This window comes from Indicator indicator, chromosome 16 (assembly GCF_027791375.1).
Source record: "Indicator indicator isolate 239-I01 chromosome 16, UM_Iind_1.1, whole genome shotgun sequence".
NCBI lineage: Eukaryota > Metazoa > Chordata > Aves > Piciformes > Indicatoridae > Indicator > Indicator indicator.
The window spans coordinates 7,594,537-7,607,995 of NC_072025.1; the positions used below are offsets into that span (position 1 = coordinate 7,594,537).

The following is a 13,459-nucleotide window of genomic DNA, read 5'->3' on the forward strand; positions in this document are numbered from 1 at the left end:
ACTGGCACAGAGATACTGCTCCTAAAATGTCCTGCGTAGTTTGATCAATTGTCCTTTGCATAGAAGAGTCAGAGACATCTTTGGTAAGGCTCTTGGTCCACAGTTGTTCCCTCTGCATCTCTACATTGTGGCTTTATGATCTCTCCTTCAACAATTGAGAACACTGTTAGATTATATTCTGCATAATTTTGTATAAATATGGGAAACTGCCTTAAATAATTAGAAAACTACATTGGGGTAACATTAGAAGGTCTCTCAAATAGTTTTATTCTACAAGGGTGCTCTGTTCCTGTGGCAGTAACAGAGCACAGTTAGCTGTTCTTCACAAATTAATTATTACTAGGTTAATAGAGTACTTCAAGAGATAGTGAACAGTAGTACTTTGGAATTTTTAAAATGCTGCAGGAAGCACTGAGCTTCATTTTTCTTCTATGAGGTTTGTTTTAAAGTTCTGAGCCTGTTAAATGGGTTTTATAGTGAAATCGGAGAGGTCTATGTACTGGTTGAAGTTGAGTGGATTTGTGTCTAAGAACAGCTGAAGATTCAGACCCTCATTTATTTGTAGTAATATGATATAAAAATCATCTACATGCCTCAAAATCAAACCCCACATGTGTACCAGTTGGCTAAAACATTTGTTTCCTAGCTTACCGGTGAGCTATGAACAATGTTTCTTGTAGCAACTAGAATTGCTTGCAGTTACCTTTCTAATTCATGGAGAAATGGAATACATGAGTCACAGAGGACAGGAGAGGGAGAAAGAATCCACAGTTACCCAATCACTTTGTCAGTTTTGAATAGCGGAATTAGCACTTAAAACATTGAGTAATTTGAAAATTTGATTCAGGTACTTGTCGAAATGAAGCAGTATTTATTGTTCTGCAATAAAATACGGCTGCAGGGTGATTTAGGTGCATTGCCTAGTTACTGTTCAGACATAACCTGTGTGCCAGATTTTAAAGAGGAAACTAATCAATGAAAATTGTGACTTCAGCATTGCACCCAGACAGTTGCATTCCTGACATATTTGTAGATTTCTTCAATAGGGTGCTGTAAATTTGAGCAGTTGTCATTTATGAACGTAGGCATGTGTTGTGGGAGGTATTTTAAGGTGTTTCAACTTGTCTTTGTTTCTTTTTGTCAGTTCATATTGACAGAAGTTTTTGTCTGAAATTCTGATGCCTAATTATTCAACACTGCTATAATTTGAACAAGAAATTTACTTTTTATTCATGATCGTTTAATTGCATCCAGGTTTTTGAAGCAGAGGAAGTGCAGATGTCTAGAAACTTTGATCAGGGGAAATCCCTTGAATTAATTTTCTTTTTTTTTTTTTTTTAAGTTTAATTTGGGTTTATAACCATTTGTTAACTATTCCCATTAATGACAGGTATAGAAAACACTTACTGTCAGATGTCAACATCTGCTTTGGTACATGAACAGAGTAATTTTTTCCTGGTATTTTTAGGAGATCAGTTCAGTACCTCTGATAACAATGAACAAGTATAAGGCACTTTTAGAGGCCAGGCAGTGGGAAAAGAACATAAATTATATGAATACAGGAGTCTGCAGTGGAAGTACTTAGCAGTACAGTCCCAGTCCTCTCTTGTACTGACTGAGGGCAGTGGAGGAAGCAAGTGCAGAAGCTGTCAAAGTCAAGCTAAGGATGCTGAAAGATAAGTGGTCTGTTAAGCAAAGCTGTTTATAGAGTTTTTAATTTAGTGTATTTTTTGGTTTGTTTTTAGATTTTTTTAAGCAGGGCTAGAAAAGAACAACTTTCCTGGCTGACTTCCTTTCAGCCACTGAAATAAAAGGAGGCACTTATTTTGGAAAAAAATGACTCAGAATATTTGGGAGATGGGAAAATTAAGCACTTCTTTCATCTTACTGTCTTCAGACTCTTTCTTGGATGAAATACTTGAGTCAACAAAATGAGACTAAGACAGATACCAGGTATGGAAAGTTTCAGTCTGAATGGTTGAAGTTCGGTGAACCCATAAGTAAACAGGCAGTGCTACCAGCTGTAACTATCAAAACATTATAAATTATGATAAATGTATCTGCTCGTTTGTTTAAGGTGCCTTTTTCAGTTATTTTTTTCTTTTAAGTAGTCTGACCTAGGAAGCAATAATATATTTCAGAAAGAATGTAGGGGTATGTTGTATCAGAAACTAATTTTTGCTGGAAACAAGAACACTAAAACACAAATAATATTGTATTTTCTGTTACACTTGGCTCCTGCAAAATCACAGTAGTTTTTAAGCTACATCTACGTTACTTTACAACTGTTCATGATTTGTGGAAAACAAATTGTTGCACTTTTTAGGTTGGTGGTTTGATATTTTTTTTTTTTAATTGAAAAACAAATTGCATTCTCTCAGCAAACTTACCAGAATTCACCCTATGTATAGTAACGTTTGTAAATCTGGGTTCGTGCATTTCTGTTGCCTGGTTGTCACTTAGAATAGAGATTCTTCTGGAAGAACAATGTGATTATTGCTTCAACAAGAGTTTTTGAGTTAAAAAGTGGAATATCAGGGTAATACAAATTAGAAACTTACCTAAACTTTCAATCCTTTTGCTGGAACCATTCAGGTAGTCCCTCCTCTCACATGAAGGCCAGTCATTTAAATGGAATGCATGGAACTGAATTTCCATTTAAATGGATTCATCTTTCAAATAGGTAGAGGATTATTCTCACCTTCTGCTGAAGCTGCTAGAATAAAAGAGTAAAGTAGTGAAACCTATGTGACACAAAGACTTCATTTCAGAAAGAGTAGGCAGCTCCAACAACAGTGTTTTTTAAAAATGAAATAAAATACTGCTGAAAGCCTGCGATCACATTTTATCACATTGGCATAATTTTATGCAATCTTATCAGGACTAGATGTATCATCTTAGCAATGAGTTGTTGATTTCACTAGAATTGCATTAATTGTCTCAGATTCTTTCAATGCTGATATTGATGGTGCCTTTCAAAAAGAGTTCTGGAGTTGCTAGTATATAGTATATTTTTCTACTATAATGAATACTGCTGTATTAAAGCAACTATCCTTAGTACATAAACCTCATACTTTCTGAGGAGAACTACTAAAACTTGCTCTACTTTTTGGATACATTAGAACAATGTAGGCAGATGAGAAACTGAATCTGCAGCAAGGCTGAAAGCTTCCATGTTAAGGCATCCTTCAGACTTCGAGCCAGATTTTGTCAAATGGAAATAACTTTGCATTGATTTCCCAGTAAATAAGGCAATAGTATACACATGAAGCAACTTGAGCAGTATGTAATGTTTCTATAAGTAGATATTTGAATGGAGAGATTCTTGTATTTGGTGTGGGTTGGTTTGTTTTGTTTTTAATGCAGTGCATTTATACAGAAAAAGAATTGATACCACTGCTGAGCCTGAGAAACAGCCATGGTACAAGGTAGTTATGATTTCTGTTGCAAATGCCTAGCTTTTAATGCTTGACTGGGATCATGTAAAGAATACCCTTTACACTGCAGTCTCAGTACTGAAATAATTCTTCACTCAGGAAACCGGACACTGAAAGAAATTTGGGATAGTAAAATAGTAACTACATTTTGAAGTGAAAAAAAAAAAAAAAAAGGTTCTGGAATGCAATGGTAGTCATCTGATCTTTAGCTGGCTCAACTAGCCAGGCAACCAGCTAGATCATTGGTAGGTGTGAACTGAGATAGCTCTGACTTCTGTAGCATACTTGGGTATCTCTTTACACCACATGATACTCTGTTCCAGCATGGTCTGTTCCCAGTATTTGTCTTCCATTTTCTTGTTAAACATAGACGTTCTAGAAAGCAGTTATTATTTTTCAGAGTGTAGGGACTTTTTGGTGGTTTTGTGTATTCTTTTGGTGTTTTGTTTGTTAGTTTGGATTTTTAAAATATAATTTGTAAAATTTTAGCAATAGACAGAAATGGATTATTTCTTTGATGTATTTTTGGTACTACTGAAGAGCTGTACTGTTAATTTTCCTAGTATAGCGCTTTGGTGAGCCACTCCTAAGCTTGGTCATGCACATTACATCAGTGTATGTGCTTTGCGTGGGATGGATGAGTGGCTAACATTTTATTTAAAACCAAAGCTGGACTTGAATCTTTTCAAAGTTACAGAAAATCTTAAATAAAATAAGTTATTTCAATCTAGTCAGATTCTGATTCTCTATTAGTGAGTATTTTAAAAAAAGCCATAAAACTGTAAAGGTAAGCAGAAATACTTCTTTTTCTCTCTGTTTGGTTGATCTCTGTTACTCACTGTTAGATAGACCGTGTTTTCAGCTGTGAAGTGCTATGGAAAGGAAAAAAATGTAAAGCTGTAACAGATGCACTTGCCATATTATGGATTAATGACTTACCTGTCTGAGACATTGCAAAGTCAATAAAGATTATGTTTAGGAAACACTTCAGATAGCTTTCTAGCTAAATTCAGAGGACTTTCTTGGTACAAAACTGAAATCATTACAGACTAAAATGGTAGCAGTTCCTTTACCTGTGGCAGTGGGAGACAGCATGTATCTTTGGGAAGGAGGCACCCTGGTATGCAGCTCTGCCATGGACCATTTTCTTTTTCCCAGACATGCTGGTGCTGAATGTGATTTGGCATAAACAGAATGGTTTTGTATTGTACATACATCTAAGGTCTTTTCTGTATGACGAGCTGCACCTTGATAGAAGTGAGGAAAAAGAGAAAGGCTGTGACTCTGTATTACTTGCTCCCTTAGACTCTTCATTGCTTCAGAACATCTCTCTGATTAGTAAAGAAAGTTAGTTTATGATGGTTGTCTGAACTAAGCTTATTGCTATTGCAATATACACGTAGGTGTAAATTCATTGCTTGAGGCAGTGCTGAGATTTTGGCAGCACAGGTGCTCATTCCTCATAAACTTGCACAGATACCACAGCATTCACAGATGTCGATTTCATTCCATGTCAAGCCAAACATTTATAGTATATTGTCTGTGGTCATGGACTGTAACTAGAGCTGGCGAGCACCATTTTTTACTGCAGAGCTGTTCTTCATATATTTTTTTAAATTCTGCATTTTAGAATTTCTTCTGTATTTTGGTTATCAGAAGCATTAATTCCATTTTGATAAAAAATTTGCCAGATGTTTCCTGCCACAGATATCTAGGCACATTTAGTATGCCATATTTCTTTTTTCAGTTATCAGACAATTGTCTTCGTAGTCTCTTACAATATTTAAAAATAAGAACTATTGGGGAAATAAGAGAGTCTCCAGTAGTTTAAATGTATCCATTGCTGTTTTCCACTGTGTGTTCAGCTAGACAAAAGTAGATTGCCTTGATTCCAGGTAACACTGATGTGATGTGCAGTCCTTGCCAATGCAAAGATAACAACTTAGCAGATGAATTACAATTCAGAGGGCCTATAATTCTGCTTTCAGATGTGGACATGGAACTTCCATAAGGTTCAGGAGGAATGAGACACCAACCAGCACTTGAGAGCAGAAGTTCACTGCAGACTTTGTGGATTGTTGTGTAAAGAACTGGCATTTACATGGTATGCATATTGCGAGGACATGCCACTTGAGAGAGAATGTTCTGAAAATGAAAGAAGAGTCTTTAGATTATGGTTTCAGAAAAAAGTATTTTAATGATTTTTTCATTGGAGATTTGTTTATTCTTTGGAGATGTGTTTATCCTCAGGAATGTCAAAGGATTAATATGATTGGGTAGAACCACTGCAGAAATGAAAACTAGAGTATAACTAGATTACCTGGACTTAGTAAGTGCAGCTTTGCTAATGGCAGGCATGCATCCAGTGGGAGCACATCTGCTGGCAGGCTGATAATATTCTGGTGGTTTGCCAACACTTCATTAATTAACCAAAGTGTCAAAGATTTGTTAAAAACTGATTTTTGAATGTTTCTCAAAAGCCTAAAAGCAATTATGGTGGTTTCTTTGTTTCACAGTTTTAGCGGTACTAGCAGCTCATTTTAATAAAGCTGTAATGGTACATGACAAAACCAAGCACTGTGTGTTGCCATCCTTCAGAATACCTTCATACCTGCATATCTCAGATGAAATTGAGGCATAAATAAAGCTGCTGTTTCAAAAGGGCAAAGTTTCTATCAGTTGTAGACATATTGCATTTCAAGAAATTTGGCCTAAGGTCACAAAGCATGGGAATTGCTATTTCCAAAATGTTTTGTCTTCATCACTGGTTGCCTCATCAACACTGTGCTGTGCTGCTGCTGTGCATTTCATGTTTTGAAAGTACAGAAAGAACATTGAAACACAATGCCACACCAAAGTGCAGCAGTGGAAATTCTGAAAGTGTCTTACCTTCTGAGAGACTGTCCAGCACTTTGAAGGTATTTAGTTGAATAAAGTCTTGCATGCTTGATTTACAGCATTGATTTTTCCAAGCAACATATAGTTTACTAGATAATTTATGTCTGCCTCTACACAATGGAATGTGAGATTTATCTTAGTAGATGCAATATATATTTCTTGCTGATCTGGTCTCCACAGACCTAGCTTGAAAAGCATATTTTACTTCTTTTTCTAGAAAAGTCTGGAGAGCTCCTGGTTTTGTATCAAAACCTCTACAAAAACTTTATGTAACTCTGTCAATCATTGAGGGGGGGAAGGGGAGAGGGGGAAGGTTTTTGAGGAAAAAAATGAAATTCCAGATCTGTTGTCAACAAAACAATGAATCAAAGTCATCAATAAGAAGAAATATGTTTTCAAGTCCCTATCAGGCAGCAGCACAATCCTAACGCTCTTGTGTCACAGAGGGGGAATTGAGGGAGAATCACACAATAAGGTTAAATATTTTAGCAAAGTTCATTCCAAAAGCCTCGGGATGATTTTGGAAAGAGATCCATGCTGGTTAAATCCTAGTACTCTGGCTGAGGCACAGGAACATTCTTTATCTGTAAACATGCCAACATGCCTGCTTTCTAAAGCAAATTTGCTATTAGTGTGGCAGAGGGCCAGGAGAGGTGCAGGGACCCTGTCATGGGCAGCCCCTCAGACAGTGTAAGCCAAGCACAGGTGTGACCTGCTCCATAATGTAGGCCACATGCTGCAGGGAGTTGTGGGAAAACCTGTCTTTGCCCCTGCCCTCTTCCAGTACCTCCCAGCCATGTGTGTAAAGAGGGAAGCAAATGGTGAGCTCTGTGAGGTAGAACTGTTAACCAGTGTAAATATGAGCTTTCTTTAGGGCCGTCATCTTTTCATCACAGATGCACTTCTAAGAGTTTTATAGTCAAGCTATATGTGTTTGTGACAGAAATAGTAGTTAAAGTGTAAAAATATAGAGAACTCTCAGGGTATAAATAAAACATTAGGACCTACAGACAACCCTGTACTAAAGTTTCACTTGTACAGCATTGTGCTTTTTCCTTTTAGTGATAATAACGTGTTTTCTGCTTAAAAGATGTGTCAAAAATCCACAAAGACCAAGAGAAAGTGCCGGGCACTCTTAGCTCTTCTGAAACAGGCTCAAGGATTTTTTTTCTAGGAGGCTGAGCAGCAGGTGGTGTAAACCTGTCACTTTCTTCAGCTGTGCATTAAGAGTGTAGGCAGGGTTAATGAGGGGAGTATAGCTGTTAACTAGTTTACACGTAGAGTATAAAGGCATTTAATACTTAGTGATTCATAAACTGTAGTAAATTTGAGTAGTTGTGCTTTGTAGTAGTGCTCTTCATAAAATAGTTTAAAAGACATTTAAAAATAAAAATGAGTATAATCTGTATAAAGAATAAAGCAAGACCTGATCATGCTCTTGAAGTTGTACTCCAAATTTTATTTCATAATTAAACTTTGATGAAAGAAATGCAAGAAGGACAAATGAGTCAGGACTTTTAAATAGGTGGAAATGCTACTGAGTTAGCCTTTTCTTCTGATTTCGGCTTGGTCCACACGGTGTTAGTGTCTTTGTCAGTCCTTTGCCCTGGGTTAAAGCAATGGGGCCTCTGTCCTGTGGGCAGCTTTCAGTAGTTTTAAAACCAGAAATTGTTGCTATATGAAAATGATCTCAGAAGGGGCAAGTGTCACTATTTTTTGGCAGCAGCAATGAATTTTTTGATCTTTTGATTCATATGTTGTCTGAAGTTGGTATGAACTGGGTGTACAGGAAGTGGTTTATGAGACAGAAATACTGGTACACAAGAGCATAAGCTCAAGGCTTGGAACAGGAAAACCAAGAAACAACAAAACTTTACAGTAGACTGCCAGAAAATGTGTGCCAGAAAAGGCAGAAATATTGCAAAAAGAAAGCCTTCAGGCTTGGTTCTTTGCTGGTGCAAACTGATGTTGTTCTGCTGTAATTTCATGTAGTGACCTTAATCAGCCTTTTTTTAATTATTATTTTTTTTCTTCTCTTTATTAGAAGGTTTGTTGAGGAGAAAAATATTTGCATGTACTTGGAGATCTCAGAAGGGTGGGTGAACGAAGCACAGATGGCTCCTTGGCCAGAAACAGTGTTTATTCTAGATGATTTGTTGCCATGATTCTAATAAAAGATAAAGTAGTCCATGAACCTTCCCCCTGGCCACGTCTTTATGTCGTTTATAGCCTGCTTGAAAACTCCTGACTTCGACATCTCACTGATCCAGTTACAAATATATTCATATATGGAGGGTGGATATAAGGCAAGAACTCCTCTGGGACCTCTGTTGTGCTGGCTTTTACTGCAAAGACAACCAATCTTTCTCTTACACAAATAGAAGAGAACTGACTTGCAGTTGCAATGAGAGCTTCTCTTACTGATTTTTTTGCCATTTCCTTTAAAGCCATAGTTATTTAGCCATGCTGCTTTCATGTAATACTGTCTCTACTCTTTCCTTGAAAGCTCATATAGAAAAAATATTCTGCTGTTCTGGTCCAGTTCTTCATGTGGTTTCTACTCTTCTTGAATAGTGTTTTTAACAGCCATTTTGATCGTTTAAAGGCTACCTGAAAAAAATGCATTTGTGGCCAAAGCTTATCTGATCTGCTTTACGTCTAAACAAGGCTTGTCTGCCAAAGGTTTGCATTGAAGGTGACCTAATAAAAGATGTTATTTCTCTCTGTAAAATTTGCACTGCCCCAATATATGGAAAATATGTGTATGTGCATGCTGGAAGAAGCTCTTCTCACTGTTTACGTTCAAGAACTCTGAAGCTGGCATTTGAAGGCAGAAGTTAACATACAAAGTCATGCAATGACTGCAATAGCAGCATGTAGAAATAAGAAGTGAAAAAGCAATAATATGGTATTGAAGCATAAGATGAGAATAAGAAGTTGGTATGGCATGCTTTTAATAAGCAATGGAAGCATGTATGTTGTTTCAACTGTTGAATCTGAGCCCAGAAAACTAATAATGAAAAATGTGAAGCTGTTGCGCAAAGGAAATGATTTAGATATAATTTATTGACTTATCTTGAAGTGTTGTCTTTTTGCTGAGGAAAATGACAGCTCAATTAAAAAATGGCTTGTGGGTTGGTTTGTTTTTTTCTTTTTTTTTTGGGTAGAACCCTTGCTCTGTGAATTCTACAGGATCTTTTTTTCTTAAACTACAGGCACTTCCAGTACTGTTACTTAAAAGCACAGTGTTCTGGATTAGAATTTGGTAATGCCTTCATTAACCTTCTATAGTGAGTTAATAAGAAAGCAAAAATAACATTGCTGTTTTATTATTCTTTTATTTAAACAGGTGTGTCCTGAAAGCAGCAGAAATATCAGAGAAGTGCAATGTGCATCATACAATAACAAGCCATTTATGGGTCGATTTTATGAATGGGAGCCTTTTGCAGAAGGTAAGGGAACACATCTTGGTTCTGCATTATTATACAGGTAGTGTTTTGGAAAGGCAAACGTGATTTTTCCTTTGTGGAAGCCATCAGGCTTTGACTGTTGGAGTTTTCTTTGTTTTGCTCTGTTCATCTGCTGCATTTATTCATGGGCAGACAAGTAGATAATCTCACATCAATCTTTCTTACATTTTACAGGAATGAAAGCATACAAATCCTGCTTTGACAGGTAAACCATTGGCTCTCTACAGTGTTGCAATAGTATTTCAGTTACTACACTGCTAATTGCCTTCTTTTTAGAAGTGTTTACTTTTGATGACAAAGCTCAGTAGGGTTCCATTTCTGTAAATGAAGTTACATTTTTTAATGCCACCTTAGCATGTGCCTCATGGTCCTTATGTGTTGATTTTAGGACTTTCTGGCTCTCTACTTTGTATTTTCTAATGTTATGTTTGACAGTTGGGATGGTGACTGTGGGAGGGATACCTGTGCTATGGATTTCCTTATCTGCATGCTGAACTGGTTGTCCTGGAACACAAACCAGAAGCAGTTGTAGTAGTGGTCTGCCACCCGTCTAGAGTTCTAACCCTTGGAGGATAAAAATCTCAGTCAGTTGGGGGTTGTAAACTTTCTCCAGAAACATGTTTTGTGAAAGGATTATATATTTTGTTTGTCTTTCTGCAAGCAAGACCTGGACCCACCTCAGTTGAGATTTGTGATTTTTTTTTTTTCGTTAATGAGGTAAATAATGTATTCTTCAATTATGTCTCTGAATTCAGAGGAATATGGCTTATGTCTTGTTGTTTTGTTTTGGTTTTAGTAACATTTTTTAAAAAGCTGTTTTCCACAAAACTTCAAAAGGATTTATGCATACAAGAATATGTATGCATACTGTGGAATCTGTTATTCTGAGGCTGTTCTCTCACGTGGCATGAATCACTACTAGGAGAGTACAAGGATGAGTTTGTTACTCATATTGTGTGACAGGCTATGTTTGCTCTGTACCACGTTCTGTGCAATGTCTCCTCTCCAAATAGAGGCACAGTGTCACCCTAAAATTTTAAAATGCTCCATCTACTTATTTGACAAGGACAAAATAGAAGGAAGATGATTTACATGTATTCTTTTAAGTGTGTCTTGAATATGGCTTTCATTGCTTTCTGTATAAGTAGCTATAGATTTATCTTTATGGAAAGGCCCTTGCCCCTGTGTGTCCTAAAATTGATACAGTGGCAACATTTACTTGATCATGCACATCTTCAGTATCAGGGATCTGCTCTAGGGCAGGTTGTGCCCTGTGTGTGTGTTTTACCTTCCTTCAGTCTTCAACTCATCATACTAAGTTATTTTCCCAGCCCCAAAAGGGAGGCAAAATAAAAGGTCTGGAAAAGGAATGGGAAAATTTCTTTCATGACAGAGGGCTTCCTCCTGGTTCTTATATTTTTATTCCCCCTCCCTTCATCATAATATTTAGAAGAAGTGATTTTTTGGTGTTAAACTGAGGTAATATCTATCCTATACTATAGAGCCTAATACTAAGTGTTGAAGTGAAAGCAGTGAAAAACACATCTGTATAGGGCTGCAGCTGGGTATGTCAGCTGAAAGACGACATGCTGCTGTCACTGCTCTTGGGAACTGAGGAAACCCCTTGCTGGACTGCACTGTGTCAGTAGCCCTCTCTGAGCCAGTGTTCAGGGTTCTGTGTCTTGCCTCACTGCACAAAGGCAAAATGCCTATTTTGTAGCAATAAAACCCTTCCAAAGAGTGGACGTTCAGTATATACTGTGCTTTTAATTGAAGTCATGTTTGGCATTGTGAAGTTGCACAAAAGGAAGTTTCAGAGCTGTACAACTTTGGCACTTTGCACCATGCGTTTAGGCAGGAAAAAAAAAGTGTGGTAACCGAGCAAGCACATGGCTAAAGGCATATTCAGTGGACAGCATGACTTCTTCTACAACATGGCCTCAAAGTCTTGTGATATATTGGTTTTGATGCATCCCTTTTCAAACTTCTATTGACAAGACACTGCCAGTGCTGAGCCAGCTCAGCTCACCTTCATCTCCTTGCTTCCTACACAGCAGCTTTGACTCACTCTGCCCTGTTCCAGGAAAGATGACTCAGGGATATAAAACATCTCCCAATCATTTATTTGCCCCTCTGATGCATAGCACAGCTTGCTCCTAATGTTTATGTTGGATCAATAAGGGCAGCTAGACCATAATTTACAGCCCTGTCAGGATGGTGAGTTAAGTGTAATTATTATTATTTTTTAAAAATACATGTTTTTATTTCTCCCTTGTTCAGACTGATGTAGCTACAATTCTAATCTCTGTTTTGTCTGCTCCAACACAAACTTTTGTCTTTATTAAAAAAGCCATATTAAAGAGACTATAAACCTTATGAATTTAGAGTTTTTAATGAAAAAACACTAGTTTGTGTTGAAGAGCCAATAGCACATAAGGGCTTTAAGGTCAGGATTTGAGAGGAAGAATTCCAGTTGTGACAGAGGAAAAACATCACAATGACATGACCATAAAACCTGTAAGAAAGTTTAAATCTACAGAAGCAATAAATATTTGCATCATTCTTGTGATTGAACTCTTTTTAATTTCAACTCTTTATTTCAGCTAACTTTTGTTATTAATTATGGTAAAAGTTCATAAGCTAAAGTTTTTGATATTTTGACAGCTGTATGAAAAGAATTTATTGAAAGAAGACCTATTGGAAAACTCAGTGGGAATATGACCACAAAAGTCTCTCTTAGTGAAGAGTAACTGTATTTTTTGAGAGGAGGGAGACAACTACAGTTTTTTGGGGGTCAGAAATCCTCTAGAAGTTTAAAGATTAAATAAAATCATCTTGAGGAAAATCTCTGTTTGATACCTCTTCAGGAGGATACCTGGATAGTTTTATGTATCCAAAATACGTTGTCAAAGGTAGTATTCAACAACTGCAGAAAATCTTGGTCAACTGCAGACCCTCTTGCTTTTAATTGTTACCAGCTTCTATAATAGTGCTTCATACTGCAGGTAGGATCACATCTGTGCCAGCAGGTAGGTGCAGGAGCAGGACACATACAACGAATGCAGTGTGGGTCTGCACCATGGGTTCTGTAGGGAGGTTTGGCTTTCCTGGCCTCTATGGCTCTTCAGGCAACCGACAGGACTGCCTCTGCCTGCTTGGCGAGTGGAGGAGGGCTTCAGAGACTAGGAGATGATGTGACTGCATCTCCAGGGTGTCAAACCTGAAATAGCTAAAAATCTAGTCTCTGAAGACTTGGCTTTTTTCTTCCTCTTGAACATACCAGTTTACAAGTGGAAAAATGCTACAAAGTTCAAGCATTTTCTCCTGATAGTTTAACTTTCTTAGAAAATAGTAAAAGAGAGGTTTTGCAAATCAGAGCCTGATCTGCTGAAAGTCAGACATATTAGTCCCTAAAAGATACTTAAGCTTTGCCTCCTTCCCTCATAGTAAAACAGATGCAAAATTTTAATGGAAATTATTCTGTTTTCTTTTTTGAAATTTTAAAAATTTTGTTATTTTAGAGCAAAATTGGGAAGTTTTCTGAAATGCAGACTTGACCAGGCATATCCTCCAAATGATATTTTTGTTTGCGTTTTGTTGAAAACCAGCTGTCATTTCAGTGCTGCCCTTTCAGGTGGGTGTGCTGGTTTTCAG

General features: G+C 37.2%; 1 protein-coding gene across 1 annotated transcript in view; it reads left to right on the top strand.

Moving 5' to 3' along the window:
• Window positions 1-13,459, top strand: part of THSD4 (thrombospondin type 1 domain containing 4) — a 226,809-nt gene that overhangs the window by 36,754 nt on the left and 176,596 nt on the right. The window contains exon 5 of the mRNA XM_054388088.1: window positions 9,685-9,787. Coding sequence (XP_054244063.1) covers window positions 9,685-9,787 — 103 coding nt within the window. The remainder of the gene's footprint in view (window positions 1-9,684; window positions 9,788-13,459) is intronic.